At 41.5% G+C, this 14,797-nt stretch overlaps 1 protein-coding gene across 6 annotated transcripts in view; it reads right to left on the bottom strand.

The window, feature by feature from the left end:
• NFASC (neurofascin) overlaps positions 1–14,797 on the bottom strand; it is a 197,675-nt gene that overhangs the window by 61,235 nt on the left and 121,643 nt on the right. For 4 of the 6 annotated variants that reach the window (XM_060277089.1, XM_035122043.2, XM_035122048.2 and 1 more), the window contains 8 exons: positions 14,516–14,663; positions 13,050–13,174; positions 11,093–11,128; positions 10,135–10,236; positions 9,802–9,999; positions 8,439–8,509; positions 7,254–7,482; positions 1,885–2,000 (listed from right to left, as the gene is read on the bottom strand). In XM_060277089.1, coding sequence (XP_060133072.1) covers positions 1,885–2,000; positions 7,254–7,482; positions 8,439–8,509; positions 9,802–9,999; positions 10,135–10,236; positions 11,093–11,128; positions 13,050–13,174; positions 14,516–14,663 — 1,025 coding nt within the window. The remainder of the gene's footprint in view (positions 1–1,884; positions 2,001–7,253; positions 7,483–8,438; positions 8,510–9,801; positions 10,000–10,134; positions 10,237–11,092; positions 11,129–13,049; positions 13,175–14,515; positions 14,664–14,797) is intronic. The other 2 variants (XM_035122051.2, XM_060277091.1) reach the window with 1 other exon arrangement.

Below are 14,797 nucleotides of genomic sequence, written 5' to 3'. Positions count from 1 at the left end.
AGATTATGCAATGGGCTAACAGAGAACTGCCCCCTCAGCAAAGACCAGGCTTCCAGGCTTCAAATTGCAGTCTCCCCTCATCTCTCACTGATTATTATTAGTAGGAGTAGTAGGAGTAGCAGAATGAAAATTTAATTTGTCAAGAATCACTCATGGCCATTAAGAGACTCCCTAATTCTATATATATAACCAGACTCCAGTACAGAGGCAACAACAAAACAAAATATACCCTATGAATAAAAATTCTCAGATCTGAGAAATGTGCAAATGCATCAAATACATTTTATTATTTATTTTATTCATTCGATTTATATACCACCCTTTATCGAACGATCCCAGGGCAGTGATATGAATCAATTTTGAAAGAAAGTATTTCGCTGCTGATTCGTGTGAGTTTTTGCTTGTTTTCTGTTTGGTAAGACAGAAAACAGAGAAAGAGAGAAAACATGAACTTGGGGACAGAACATGTTTGGTTTTCTGGAGACATTTTTTATTATCTCTCAGAACAATCCTTGAATTCTGAGTAGGCCGAAACAGAACTTTAGTGTATTGATTAATGACATACTAAATACACACTGGGGATGACATAGAAGTCAGGGGAAACTGCTCTAGGAGCTGATTTTCTTAACCACATTAAAAACAGTTTGTTAGCTTTGTTTTGTAAGCGGAAAGACCTCATAAGATAGCAGCTACTTGGAACTCTCCGTTTCTAACTGACTGAGCAATAACTGCATGTCCACAACTAGGGGTGCTTCGAGACAGGCTGCTCATTCAGGAAAAAAAGTTATCTCACACTTCCTGCAATTACTCTGTTACTTTTCCCACTGAAAAAGAAAAGTAATTGACAAGTGTTCTAGAAAGTGTGGAGTAACAGCCACTATCTAGCAATACTGTAGAACCCCCATACAAACATATCAGCATGAATGCTCAATGAACACCTGGTCTGGAAGTTCCCTAGGGATGTCTAGAATGTATAGTGTGTACTTTGGATATGATTGGCTAGGAAGGTGCCTGATGCGTTGCCTTATGCATGATCAGAATGTTACATGGCTTCTAATGCTTATGGGAAGCACATTTTTGCCTTCCAAATGGTAGAAATATATCTCTCAATAGCACAACTTTAGAACATGAAATACAACAGGTTAAAAAAATGTGCCAGTCCATAAGAAGGGAGAATCTAAATTGTAATAAATGCAGAGATCAAATTTATTTTTGCGCATGAATCTTTGAAATGAAGACTCTTTTTTGCTTTCAATTCATGGCTAAGTACAAACTCATGATTTTGAATCAGGAAGAAGCCAATTAACATTCAAAAGATCAAAACAGGCTTTCTTCAAAATAGGGGATGAATAACTGCTAAAATCAAACTTGGATTGGACTTCCTATTGAAAAAGAGCAATTTAAAAAATGCTTTGTCTCTCTGGTCTCCCTTCCTCATTCTCCCCAGCCCTATTCCCCCCCCCAAAAAAAAACAACCCTTCAAAACAAATCACAAAAATATTTCTGTGATATTTGGAGGATTCTTGGTGGATTCTTGGAGGAAACCACATTTGGCACACTAATTTAAAACTGCTTAAATTTCAAGGAAAAGGCTGATCTCCTTGCCTAAGCTCTTTGAAGTGGGTGGAGGGGATATATACAACTAGTAATAAAAAATTTTGGTTTCTGTATCTCAGCAATGCCCTTACATATCTGTACTTTATCACCTGCCCACCAACACAACTGCAAATACTTATTGTCTACATAATATTAGCCCCCAATGCCATTTAGCAATTTCTGGGTGTTTCATGTCATCTCCATTGTGTAAAAGACAATGTAACCATCAGTCATCATTAGTGTTGGGTGTTAGCCACATTAATGTGATTGGGTTTTGGTTTTGCTCACTCTGTATTCCTTAAGTTGTCCCTGGACGGTTTCCGGGTACACTCTACTCCATTGCAGGCTGACTGCTGTGCTGTTTACAACTTTGAGTCTAATATCAGTGGGAGCGGCCTTAGGATCTAAGTTGCCAAGAATAAAGCAAAGCAGATATTAAGCATACACAGAAATCTGAAGAAAACCCCCATCTCCCTCCCTAGATGCTGCAGTGGTTTACCTAAAGATAATCATGTAAACAGGAGACTGCTCTTAAACATTGCTGCCATCATGTGGAGATAGAAAGCAATTTCATGTGCACATTTTTGACAAGAGTTTGCATGATGGCAGGATCCACTCTACTCTGGTGCCGGTTTCCTACATTTCTCACGTTTCCCTTTTCTGCCTACCTCACCAGTGCACTCACAATGTTACAGTGCCCTCATAGATTTTCACAGTTTACTTGACAAACAGAAAACTGCCAACTCTAGAGATTTATACAAATGCCTTTTAATCTTGGCAGTGTTTGATTCACAACAAATCAAGTTCATGCTGTACCCATAAAATCATTTACAATTGAAAGTCCCCACAAGCAGTAATAAGCAATTTCAGATGGAGAAATGCCCATTTAAGAGGAGAACACCTCACAACACAGGCGAGCAGCAGGACTTAAATTTCAGCTTCAGAACTGTCTCTTTGAGAGAGATTTGCAGAATACAGTGGTATCTCGGTTTAAGTACACAATTGGTTCTGGAATTCTGTACTTAACCTGAAGCGAACTTTCCCATTGAAAGTAATGGAAAGTGGATTAATCCATTCCAGACGGGTCCGCGGAGTACTTAACCTGAAGCATACTTAACCTGAAGCAAACTTTCCCATTGAAAGTAATGGAAAGTGGATTAATCCATTCCAGATGGGTCCACAGAGTACTCAACCTGAAGCGTACTTAATCTGAAGTATGAGTGTAATTGGTTCTGGAAGTCCATACTTAACCTGAAGCAAACTTTCCCATTGAAAGTAATGGAAAGTGGATTAATCCATTCCAGACGGGCCTGCGGAGTACTTAAACTGAAAGTACTCAAACCGAAGCATACTTAAACCGAGGTATAACTGTACTGATATGGCAAATATTTCCATGGGAACCTATGAGGTAAATCTCTTTATCCAGCAGTTGTTAACCCAGAGAAAAGTTACTCCTGTTGCAGGGAATAAGTGCAGAAATATTTTGTCCATAGCTTTAAGGAGAGTTGGTGGCCTAACAGAGACATATTAGACTCCAGATGTGGTTGAGCTGCAACTCCCTTTACCCTTGACCATTAAAAGCACTGAGATGGGCCAATGCAGTCCAACAACAAACCTGGAAGGTGCCATGTTGGGTACCGGTGGTTTAGACACTTGCTCCTTCTCTTGGCACTTCTGTTCAAACAGATTTTATTGATTTTTTAAACAATTCCAAAGCCCCGTCGCCCCCCGCAAAACCTGTTTATAAGATAGAACTGTGGGAAAGTATACATGTCATGAGCAACCAAGCTTGTTTCATATCGCTCAGCTCCATGAAAAAAACAACAACCCACACAACCACTCTGCCCTAAGTATAAGGCGGTATGTGCTTAGTCATCTACAATCAGAATTTGAAAATGCCTGCATTGTACTACTTACAGGAGTTATAAAGTTCTTTACTTTATATGATTGGTAAAATAGATTCTACTTGTTCAGTTACTGCATCCACCATAGCATCTTATTGTTCAAAATACCAATGAGTTTATTGCCTTGCTTGTTATTCATTTCCTTTCTTCCCCCACCCTTTAAAAAAGTGCTTTCCTCTTTAAACAGCAAGGAAGCTACCCCACCATGATGAGAGGCTTCCTGGTAAGCAGGCTGGCTGGGCTACAGAGCAGATGGGAGGAAAAACCTGCTTGTGTGTTTTCCCATTCCCTGGGGACAGGATATGATGCTCAGGCCAAAGAGGAGGGAAACAGCTGTTGCTGGAAAGTGTTTCCTGTAGCTGAACACCATGTGGTGTGGGACAGCTGATTTGCTCTTACTACCCCTTCCTCCAGGGCTGGGTAGAGCAGATAATAGCTAACAAAAGACAAAACAAAATGAAAAAAGTATACCAGGCAACTGACTGGATGCAAGTTTACATACAATGTATCTGGATAGTTTGAATACAGTACAGTATTTCAGTTTGTAGTGAACATAGGGCTGCCATATCCGGGAAATAGCATGCAGGCGGAAGTTACGAAAATCAGAAAAAATATGCAGGGAAACCCGGGTATATGGCCACCTATTTTTTTGAGTGGTGAATTTCCTTAAAAATAGCTCAGAAACTTCAACCTTTTGGGGGAGATTTTGCAACAAAACAAAACAAAAACCTCAACAATTTTGCTCCCCCCCCCACCAAGCTCAACAACTTTTGTGTCCGGATTTTCACTTTTTGAAATATGGCAACCCTAAGTGAACACTTACATTTTAATTGAAAGAAAACCCAGACACCATGCTGTATTTTTTTCTACAGACTACTAAGTTGAGGATGATGACATTTCTTCATCTTCCTCCTTCCCTGCCCCCTTGTGAACTGTAGCCAATGAAGGATATGCACATCTGAAAACATCATCAACAGCATCAATTTACCCATTTTCTCACCTTCCCCACTGCAAATGGTTAATTAATTAACACAGCATTGATTTGTGAACTAGTTGTGATTTCCAGTGCAGCAAACTTTTACTATAAAATGGATTCCCCACTCCCATCTACACACTGTGACCTTATATACAACCTGGAAGGAAGGGTTGCTCTACTTATTAATAGGTATAGAAGTGAATTTTGTGATCTTTCAAGCTGATAAAGCTTTGAGAAGCAAGCACTTTTTGAGAGGATGGCTACGCTGTCCTTGGTCCTGAAAAAACAAGTCATTCATAGTTGCATGCAACTGTTACTTAGCTTTATTTTGCAAAGCAAGAAAAGAGCGGCTTTTCTGCCACAGTCATTTTCTTCCCATTGTATTGCAGCACTTTTTCTTTCTTACAACCCTTCTTTCCTACCTCATCTTCTCCCCTCCCCCACTTACTTCACCTTTCTATTTCTTTGTTGTTGCAAGTTCTTTTTTATGTTGTTAATCTGTATCTATACCAAATTACACAGAAAGAAATCATTTTAAGAAGAGCACGTGGAAGCATATGACAGCAGTATTTGCCTTGCTTTGCTAGAGCCTTCTGAACACAATCCACAAACTGATTTTGACCAAGAAGGCCTGTAAGAACCTAGAGCAGGCTTCCTCAACCTCGGCCCTCCAGATGTTTTGAGGCTACAATTCCCATAATCCCTGACCTGCTAGCTAGGGATCATGGGAGTTGTAGGCCCAAAACATCTGGTGGGCTGAGGTTGAGGAAGACTGACCTAGAGTAAAGATGCTAACAAGATTGTGGCATGACACAGTAAAGAGGCAATCCCCTAAAATCAACTGAGATTTCTTCATAAACCAGGTTTGCACATATTGACTTGACAAGCAGGACATTCTACATTGATCCCTCTTTCTTTATGCCCTGGTAGAACATAGTAGAATAGAATATACTTGACCTCCCTAGATACTCACCCAATTTTCAGGAGGCATTCGAACACCTTTAACTTGGGTTGCCATTTTAAAAAAACAACCACTTCCTTCTGATTTTGATCACTAAACATTGTAACCTGACAGAGCCCTTGGCATGTGGTACACTGCTCATTCAAAGTGAATAATACATTTTTGAGAGTGGGTTTATTCAGCAATTCTTGAAGATGATTGCTGGAGAACAGCAATGACCAAAACAAACATCACATATAGATTTAACTTCAATGTCTAGCAATCACTTTTGTGCCTTGTAGACCTATCTGGCAGCTGCTGAAGGACATAATTCACTTGGTGACTATTTATTTTGTTTTGGGATATGATTTCAGAACAGGGGGAGAGAACCTATGGCCCTCCGGATGTTGTTGGACTCCAATTCCCATCAGCCCCAGCCAGCCAGCATATAGCCAATGTTGAAGGAGGATTCAAGTTGTAGCCCAGCAACATTCTGAGGACCATAGGTTCTCCACCTCTGTTACAGAACACAGTAGCAGAAGATATGATTTATGTGTCACCTCTAAATTTTGTTGTGGAATAATAAAGGGGAATTATAGTTTGAGGACTCAGGTGAATTTCTTATGTTCCTGGGAACATTGGGATTAATTCCAGCATGAAACTATCTTTAAGAATCACAAACTGTGGGAACTAAAATCAGGCAGAGAGCACCAGGCTGATGATCCAAGCACTGTAGCAGTGAGCTCACTGCATGGTTGTATCCTAGAGTCTACTGGTTCTCAGCATGTCTGGGACTGCCATACAGATAAGCGGACACCTGTTTCCAAGCTGACTGTAGAAATGATTCTGGCCATTGACCAAGACTCCCGTGTAGGTTTGTTTGTGGATAAAAGCGCAACCATATGGTGTGTTAACAGTCCCTATTCCCTCCACCAACAGCATGATTGAAAGGTACTAATGTTCAGAAGTCTCAGAATCATTTAAGTCTACAAGATCAATGCTCCCTCCTCCCTTTTAAAACACAGCAAAAGAATGAACCTCCTGTGAAGCAATAAAAATATGAAGTGACTAGGAGTAAAAGTTATGGAAGATGAATGCCCTTTAAAGGTGGAATGAAGCACTTCTTCATTCCAGTGATTATAATGGAAAAGGTTTAAGCCTATGCTTAACTCTCCTGATGAAATGAAAGTGCAAAAGTGAATACGGATTTGAGCCCAAGTATCCACAATTTACATCCAACACTCTCTTGTATTTATCCATGTAACTTTTTATTTATATCCCCAGTCATACGAATTTTATTTATCTACTTACTCACCTTCGTTAGACAGACAATGAAGCTGGTGACTACAGCTGGTTCATATAACCTCTCCGAGTCTCAGTTCTAGACCCGTAAGATGGAATAATATCTTTTTAGTAACTATATTGTCTGCTGCTGTTCTGCCTCTGATATAGTGTGTTATTCATCATTGTCATGTTTTGTTGCTTTTCATGTGTGTTGTTAGCTTGCCTTGAACATTCTATGAATGCTTTAAATAAAGAAGGTATGTGTGTTTTAAATGAATAAGAGATGGAAATATAAATATAAATCTTCAAGATAAATTAGTTAATTTGAAGCTCATGGGCATGCAAGCTAAATGGTCTGTTGGGGCACCCGAGAGACCTCTGAAGTTTCTACAAGAATGTTTCATTCTGCAGAGTGAAGCACAGGAGTGCCTGGCACTGGAATTCAATGCCTCCTGTTAACAGAGCCAATCACATCAGATCTTGGATTGCAAGACTACCAGTGGTGGAGTCTTTTTTTGTACTCCAAACTCTTTACACCTATGAGAATACTCACAATCTTCCCCCGAGTAGCCAATGACGGTCTCAGGTTCCATAGCAACCCCATAGTCGTTTTTGGCCTGCACTTTGATCTCGTAGGGTGTATAGATGGGCGTCTGTGTGACAGTGAACTGGTTGGTGTCACCCTTTACCGTCCTGTTGTTCCAACTCTCCCGCGTGTCCCTTCTTCTCCATTTCACAATGTACTTGAGGTTGGGGCCGTAAACTTGTGTTGCATTTAGTGGCTTAAAGGATACACAAAAATTAAGAAATCCGTTATTACCCTTGTTAACTCTGAACACCAGCTGCCACCCCTGCCACCTGAATAGTGTTTCTGTGACTCCAGAGCAGGCACCCCCAAACTCAGCCCTCCAGATGTTTTGGGGCTACAACTCCCATCATTCCTAGCTAATAGGACCAGTGGTCAGGGATGATGGGAATTGTGGTCCCAAAACATCTGGAGGGCCGAATTTGGGGGTGCCTGCTCTAGAGGATACAGAATCATAGATGGATCTAAAAACAAACAGGGCTAACAAGCCTATGGTGTCATCAGCTTTCATAAGCTAGAGTCTACTTTATCAGATGCATGGAATGTTGCCCTCTGTTGGCAGATCCTCCCTCCCTCCCTCTGTATGTGTGTTTTCAAGCTTCCCTCTTAGCCTTTTGGACTCTAGCCCACAAAAGCTTATACCCAAATATGCAGCTTGAGTATTTACTGTGTCACGAGACACTCTGTTTTCTCTGCAGCAGACTATTTTGCAAACTGCCCTGAGACCCCTGGGTATAGGGCGGTATATAAATTCAATAAATATAACAACAACAACAGCAACAGCAACAACAACAGCAACAACACATCACTTTGGAGATAACAAATGCAAAACGCATCCAGGTAACTGCACAGTTTCCAATTACATGAATTGCACCAGCAACAAGTATACACATGGACTTGCTGCAGGAATATTTGGACTGTTTGGCTTTGAGATATTGAGTTGTGCATATCATTATTATTTTGGCATTGCAAGTATCATTTAAGTATTAGAAGGTGTTGGATTTTTTTGTACATTACCGTCAATGAATTTTTGTAAACCACATGCAGAGTTATTTAGCTTGTGATAAAATTTATTGCAGCAAAGGCCATGGAGTGCAAACCTTGTATGCAAAAAAGAATGTGCTATAAACAATAGCCCCCATGTTAACTCACCGTCCAGGATATCACCATGTTATTTTTGGCTGTCCCTGCTCCTTTAACTCCTGTGGGGTTAATTTCTGGACCTGAAATAAATTTGAACATGAAATTTGTTTTAGAGCATTGAATGCTACGACACAACTATCGCAAGCTTTTCTATACTATGCAATATTGCTAAAGGAATAATCTTTTTCTTCTTCTTCACATGGGAAGGCTAGAACACAAAGGGGAGTCCCACATAAAGCCTTTGCCAAAAGGAGAGACCTATGCAATTGCTATGGTACCACAAAAGCTATTTGCAAAGCAAACTTTTAAAGTTACTACGACACTGGTGGTGTCAGTTGTTTAAAAAGCACTTAAAACAAAGATGGGGAAACTATGAAGGGACATTAACCTGCTCAAAAAAGTCAATCTGGAGCAGTGGCTGATGCTGGTAAGGCTAGAGAAAAAGTGGTTACAGTGTACAGCACTACAGAGAATTCCCTCTATGTGTGCTACCTTTTCTCTCTCCCCCCTTCTGTGTTTCTATTAACACAGGGCTGAACTAATTAGCTGGAGAGGCTGCATGGAATTTGGTCAAGGGCTGCTTATGTCCCATGAGGTCATGTTTCCCACCACATATTTAAACAAAGGGTTATGAGTAAATTAAGATGCACAAGAGCCTAGTCCTTACAACAGAAACATGCCTTCTTTGATGTTTTGTAAAAAAATAATCCAGCCCACAGGAATGGCACCCCATCACTTCCCTAATTTGAGAAAGGTATTAATTTGTGAGGTTCCATGCACATCTACAGTCCAAAATCTTAAACTTAAAATCCCAAGCCAGTACATATCTGTAAGGATCTCTGATGAAATCCCATTAACCTGAAGATACTTAGCCAACTCAGAAAAAGCTCAGGGCTGCTTCGTACATTACACCCAGGATGGGAATTCTGCGGACCTCCAGATATTGTTGGACTTGACTCACATCCTCCCTAACCATTGGTCATGCCAGCTAGGGCTGATGGAGGTTGCAGCATAGCAGCATCTCAATGGCTGCAGATTCCCTATCTCTGCATGACATGGATAAGATGCATCAAAAGTGTTTTTTATGTGTACACATTAAATGTAATGTAATGGGACAACATGACAAACAGGTACATGCATATATTTCACAGGTACACTTTCCAGGGAACTGGGACTGGCCACTACTACCTGATGAGCATATATGGTGACAAACATGGGGTAGCTAAAAAGGTAATGCATGTCACAGTCCACATTCTTAGTGTCTCTCTCTTTTATCTGTTCTTGTTCTTGCGTACATTGCCATTGCATAATTTTATGTAAGTGTTCTTTTCCTTTCAAATATACCCACCCACTCAAGTCAAATAGCACTTACGTGCCCCATTCGTATGGTATCGCTCAGAAGGCAAGCTGGGATAACTGCTTCCTACTTCGTTCACAGCTATTACTCGGAACTGATAGTTGACGTAGGGCGCAAGGCGCAGGATGGCAGAGTTCACGCTTCCTGGGTAACGGGAATGGTTGTGCCAGCTTCCAGGTTGGAATCTATCCTCTTCAAATTCCACAATGTAATCTAGAAGAGCAGAGTGTGAAGGCTTGCTAAAGTTACTACACAATTATTGGTCAGCTGACTTTTAGAAAGGAAACCAAACCAAAGCAGTAACACTGTTCATCTGTAGGGTTTCAAAGTAGAGGAACAAGTCCTGACCTGTGATAGGGCTGTTGTTGTCATCGCCAGGAATCCACGTCAACCGCACACTCCTTTCAGCGAGGTCAGTTAGCTCAAGATCACGAGGACGTTCAGGACGTGCTACCGGCAAAAGGATACATGTAAGGTCCAGGTGTCCCTCACGGACTAGTCCACTCAAGAGCTGGTGCTTAATACCTTTGGGTATCATGACCACTGACTCTGGGACCTTGCAGCATGAAGCAGAGAGAACTCCACTAAGGCCATTTCCTCAGAGGAAGAATATCCAGTATTGCATTTGGGGGCCTCTTGGACACAGAACACAGCCCTGCCTCCATAGATGGGCTCAGATTAGGAATCAGTCTTGCAGAAGTCAAAGGCTACAAGATCAGTGAAGGCCCTTTAACAACTCAGCCAGCTCCTCTACACAGGTGGAACCAACCATGCAACCGGTCTTAGCAGCCTTCAGTTGACTTCTGGCCTCTGCTGGGACATCTTCATAAAGCTACCTTGGTAGGAGAGCCCAACAGGGCTCACTTAGAACTATCCAAGGTCCTGTATTTCTCTCTTCATAAGAGGGCCCTAACAGCTAATCCACAATCTTTGCAAAGACAGAGCTTTACGAAGAAGGGAACATAAATACAATGACGGGCAAAGGTCACCTTACAAAAATAAAAAAAAACTCCCATAAGTTTTAGCACCAGCCCCCAAAATTCATCCATGCAGACTAATTAAAGTATTCTTCCTTTGCAGTAGGGGGCAACGTCAACAACAATCTGTGCAATAGAAATCAAGATCCCCTCCCCCAATGAGGTCCACTTATCTGTCATGAGGTTTGGGCCAGCCAAAGTTACCCAACTTTCAGAGGCACTTAAATTTCATGCCAAAGTCATTGCAATGGTCAAGCAACAGTGTAAGAGAATGTAAAAATTAATAATTTAATAATAATCAAAGTGGTAAATGTATCAGTAGTTATTACCTTTGGGTAGGGTCATACGGTTAACAGAAGAAGGAGCTGCAAAAATAGATATTAGCTATTTAGATGGTTAGTACAATTCTTAAGCACAACTTGTTGCAGGGATACAATGTGCAGTGGCTGCGCCAGGTTTCAAGAAGCCCTGGGCAAGATGACTTCCAGACCCTCCTCCACCACTGAAACACTTTGTCTTCCTCTACCAGGCGGCCCCAGTTACTTCCCATCTTCTAAATAGTGAGAAGGGAATGGACAGCACCCTAGTTCTCTCTTTTGCTTGGAGGAGGGGAAAGAAAGGAACCTGTATGTTACCTTCCTACAACCAGGAAAGTTTAAAAGGGGGTGATAGAATGGATTCCCTCCCACAAATTCAAAAATAAAAAGTAAAAAGGACTCATCCTCCCCATCCCTTAACAAGCAGGAGGAAAGCAAATTAAGTTTTTTTCCCCTAGTCTTTTTCAAAACTTTTTATTGAGGCTGATGGATGCTTTGGCTCCAACATACCTGACAAGCTCTAAAATAACATTTTGGAAAAACACTTAAAAAAACAAAACAAAACAAAACCAGCAGAGCAAACAAGTTGCTGCATTCAGAGCAAAGCTCTGGTTAGTTTTATCTTTCTTTTTAATTTCTCAGAGTGTTTATGGAGCCCACATGGAGACCAGAGGCACCTGGGTGGGTTCAACTGTCTAGAGCATTGCTCCAAAGGAATAATAATAATAATAATAATAATAATAATAATAATAATAATAATATATTATTTATACCCTGACCATCTGGCTGAGTTTCCCCAGCCACTCTGGGCGGCTTCCAACAGAAAATAAAATAAAATACAATAATCTATTAAATATTAAAAGCCTCCCTAAACAGGGCTGCCTTCAGATGTCTCCTAAAAATCTGGTAGTTGTTTTTCTCTTTGACATCTGATGGGAGGGCGGGTGCCACTACCGAGAAGGCCCTCTGCCTGGTTCCCTGCCTGGTAACTGTGCACCAAACCCTGCTGTAAGGGTTTCCAAAAAGAAGAGTCAGGGACTACCATGGTGGTGCCCTTTGGGAGGACAGGGCGCTTACCTTACCCTAAATCAGGTCATTGGTCCGTCAAGCTCAGTTATGTCTGCACTGACTCACAGTGGCTCTCCAGGGTTTCAGGCAAGAGTCAGGCAAGACCCTGAAGATGTCAGGGTCTGAACCTGGAAGCTTCTGCATGCAAAGCAGATGCTCTACCACTGAGCTACAGTCCTTCCTCTTGCAGTTGTGTCCCCTGGTCCAGCCCTATCAGCACCACTGACCACAAGGACCTGAGTACCAAGCCTTCACAGAATTTTTTGGGAAGACAGGCCCTACCAGCACCACTGCTATGCTCCTAAATGTATTCCAGTTATCTTCAGTGTTTCCCTACCTAGCTCACAGACAAGTCCAAAACACAAAAGATGCAGAGTTGTTCAATGTTTGCTTAGGTGTCAGGGACTTCAACATCTGGACAAAACTCAAGTGTACTTCATTGACTTTAGATTAACCAAAGGCCTGTGGGCCCTGCCTGGTCACTTGCAACAAGGAAGGATCTGTCCATTTCATTTCTCTCAGTTTCTCATCTTTCCAATCTTAAATTCAGTTTCCCACATTTCTGTAGCATTTTGTGACTTTAAAAAAAAATCCTCATGAAAATTAGCTACAGTTAGTAAGGTGCCCTGGTTAATCTTCAGATATCTGCTCAGAAAGGCCACTGAAACCTTTTTGGGTAAACTTTTACTTTAAAGACAATACCAGGGTGTTAGAAATTGTTAAGAATAAGATTCCAAATTCAAAGGAATTTGTTATTTGTTTCATGACCATTGCACATGGTACCCTGTATGTGTTACTCTACACACAGGAGAACAGGTATTAAAATCTGTCAAAATAAGTTGTCAGTCCCCCCGTGGACCTCGTCTCAAGCTCTGTAAACTTAAAAGGAATACCAAGTTACCCAGAACAGTGAGATGGGCTCTGGCAGTGTCTCGATCTAGTTCGGTGCTGGCAACGCAGGTGTAATATCCTTGATCTTTTTCAGCCACTCCAAATATCGTCAGGCCATCTTCTTCTTTCTTCATCCTTTCACCAAAGGAAAACATCAGAAATAAATATATACACAGTAAGAATAATCTGACCCCGCAGCTTGCTTCAAGCAATGGCAGGGCCAGCTGTAACTTGTGTATGTTTATTCATTTTTATTTCATTTAGTATACTTTTATGCTGCCCTGCATCTTATAATCTAAGGGCAGGTTACAAACAAAACGTAAACATAAGAGATAAAATACATAAAAAGATCTAGTACAACAACTTTACGTTCTGTAACATGGCAGGGTAAGAAAACAGTCTCTGACCTCTGGTGACAAAATCTTTGGCTGTAATTGAAACCCCCTTTTGCAATGCCCCTCCATGTAACTGGGTAAAGGTGTCGGTCCACTGGCGCAGAATTCTTATTGGACCCACTGAATGTGCAGGAGATGTACAGGCAGCAGGATCCTCAACAGCGGTAACTCCAAAATATGGTGTTCTTTGGGTAGGCTGAGCTAGCTACGGATCTGCTAGATCTCCAGCTGGCCATGCTGCTATAATTTGCCAGCACTGGGCCATATCCAGGCCAGTTCCAGGCTCACACAACAATTTACATGCACCTCCACCTTCCAACCTGGCCAGTATGAGCAACCAAGCTAGAGATACGGCAGTAGCTCCACCTCTCTATCACACCCTGCTGCTGCCGTCTAGACTTTAGATTCTCCTGCCCAACTTTTAATTTCCAGTAAGAGGTAAGAAACACACCCACTGTTATATTTCACTCAGTCTGCTATTTTGTTGTATGCCAGAGTAAGCAATATTAACTGCTGCATAGAGACACCACTCCCAGGAACAATATGGCAACAATTGGCCATTCCAAGTTTATTTATACTGTAAGACACTAATTAACAAATTGCATGTAAATAATACTATTAAGAGAGTGATTCTGGCTGGCTTTGGCAGCACAGCTACTTTATATAAAATCAGATTATTTGTCCATCTACGGATGGGGGAACCTTTGGTCCTGCAGATGTTGTTGGATTCCAACTCCCATCAGCCCTAGCCAGCTTGGCCAATGATCAGGGATGATGGGAGTTATAGTCCAACTACATCCAGAAGCCCACAGCTTCCTCATCCCTGATCTAGGTCAATATTGTCTACTCTGGTTGACAACAGCTCTCCAGGGTCCTATCACTTATCACTTGATAATTTTACCTGGAGATGCCAGGGGCAGAACCTGGGACCTTGAACTACAGTCCCCCTCCCTGGAGAAAAGACAGCAGTACAGCTTACCAACATAGTAAAATGATTTATTCCTTCTTTGTGTCCTCTGAACACATAAAATGTTAACATCTTGAGAAACATACAGCCTATGAAAACAATGACAGCACAGACCTGCTTCCAAAGTACAGAGGGGAATCATCCTTGAGCCAGGTGACCGTAAGTCTAAGCGTGGGGTCATGCCTAACCCGACACATTAGATGAACTGTGGAACCCTTCTTTGGCACAGCATCCTTTGGCCCATCTATGATCCTCGTTAGATCTGTGAAGTTATACAGTTATAAATCGTAAGAATATAATTCTGGGGACTGTGCAAAGTCAGTCGAAGTCTAGTGGAAAGAAACCACAGTCACTTTGGGCAATGAGAAATAATTTGGTCAGACTGCAGAGTTCCTA

This window comes from Zootoca vivipara, chromosome 7, assembly GCF_963506605.1.
Source record: "Zootoca vivipara chromosome 7, rZooViv1.1, whole genome shotgun sequence".
In the NCBI taxonomy this organism is placed as follows: domain Eukaryota; kingdom Metazoa; phylum Chordata; class Lepidosauria; order Squamata; family Lacertidae; genus Zootoca; species Zootoca vivipara.
The sequence above is the reverse complement of the archived record's forward strand: the minus strand, read 5'-3'. Positions and strand labels throughout refer to the sequence as shown.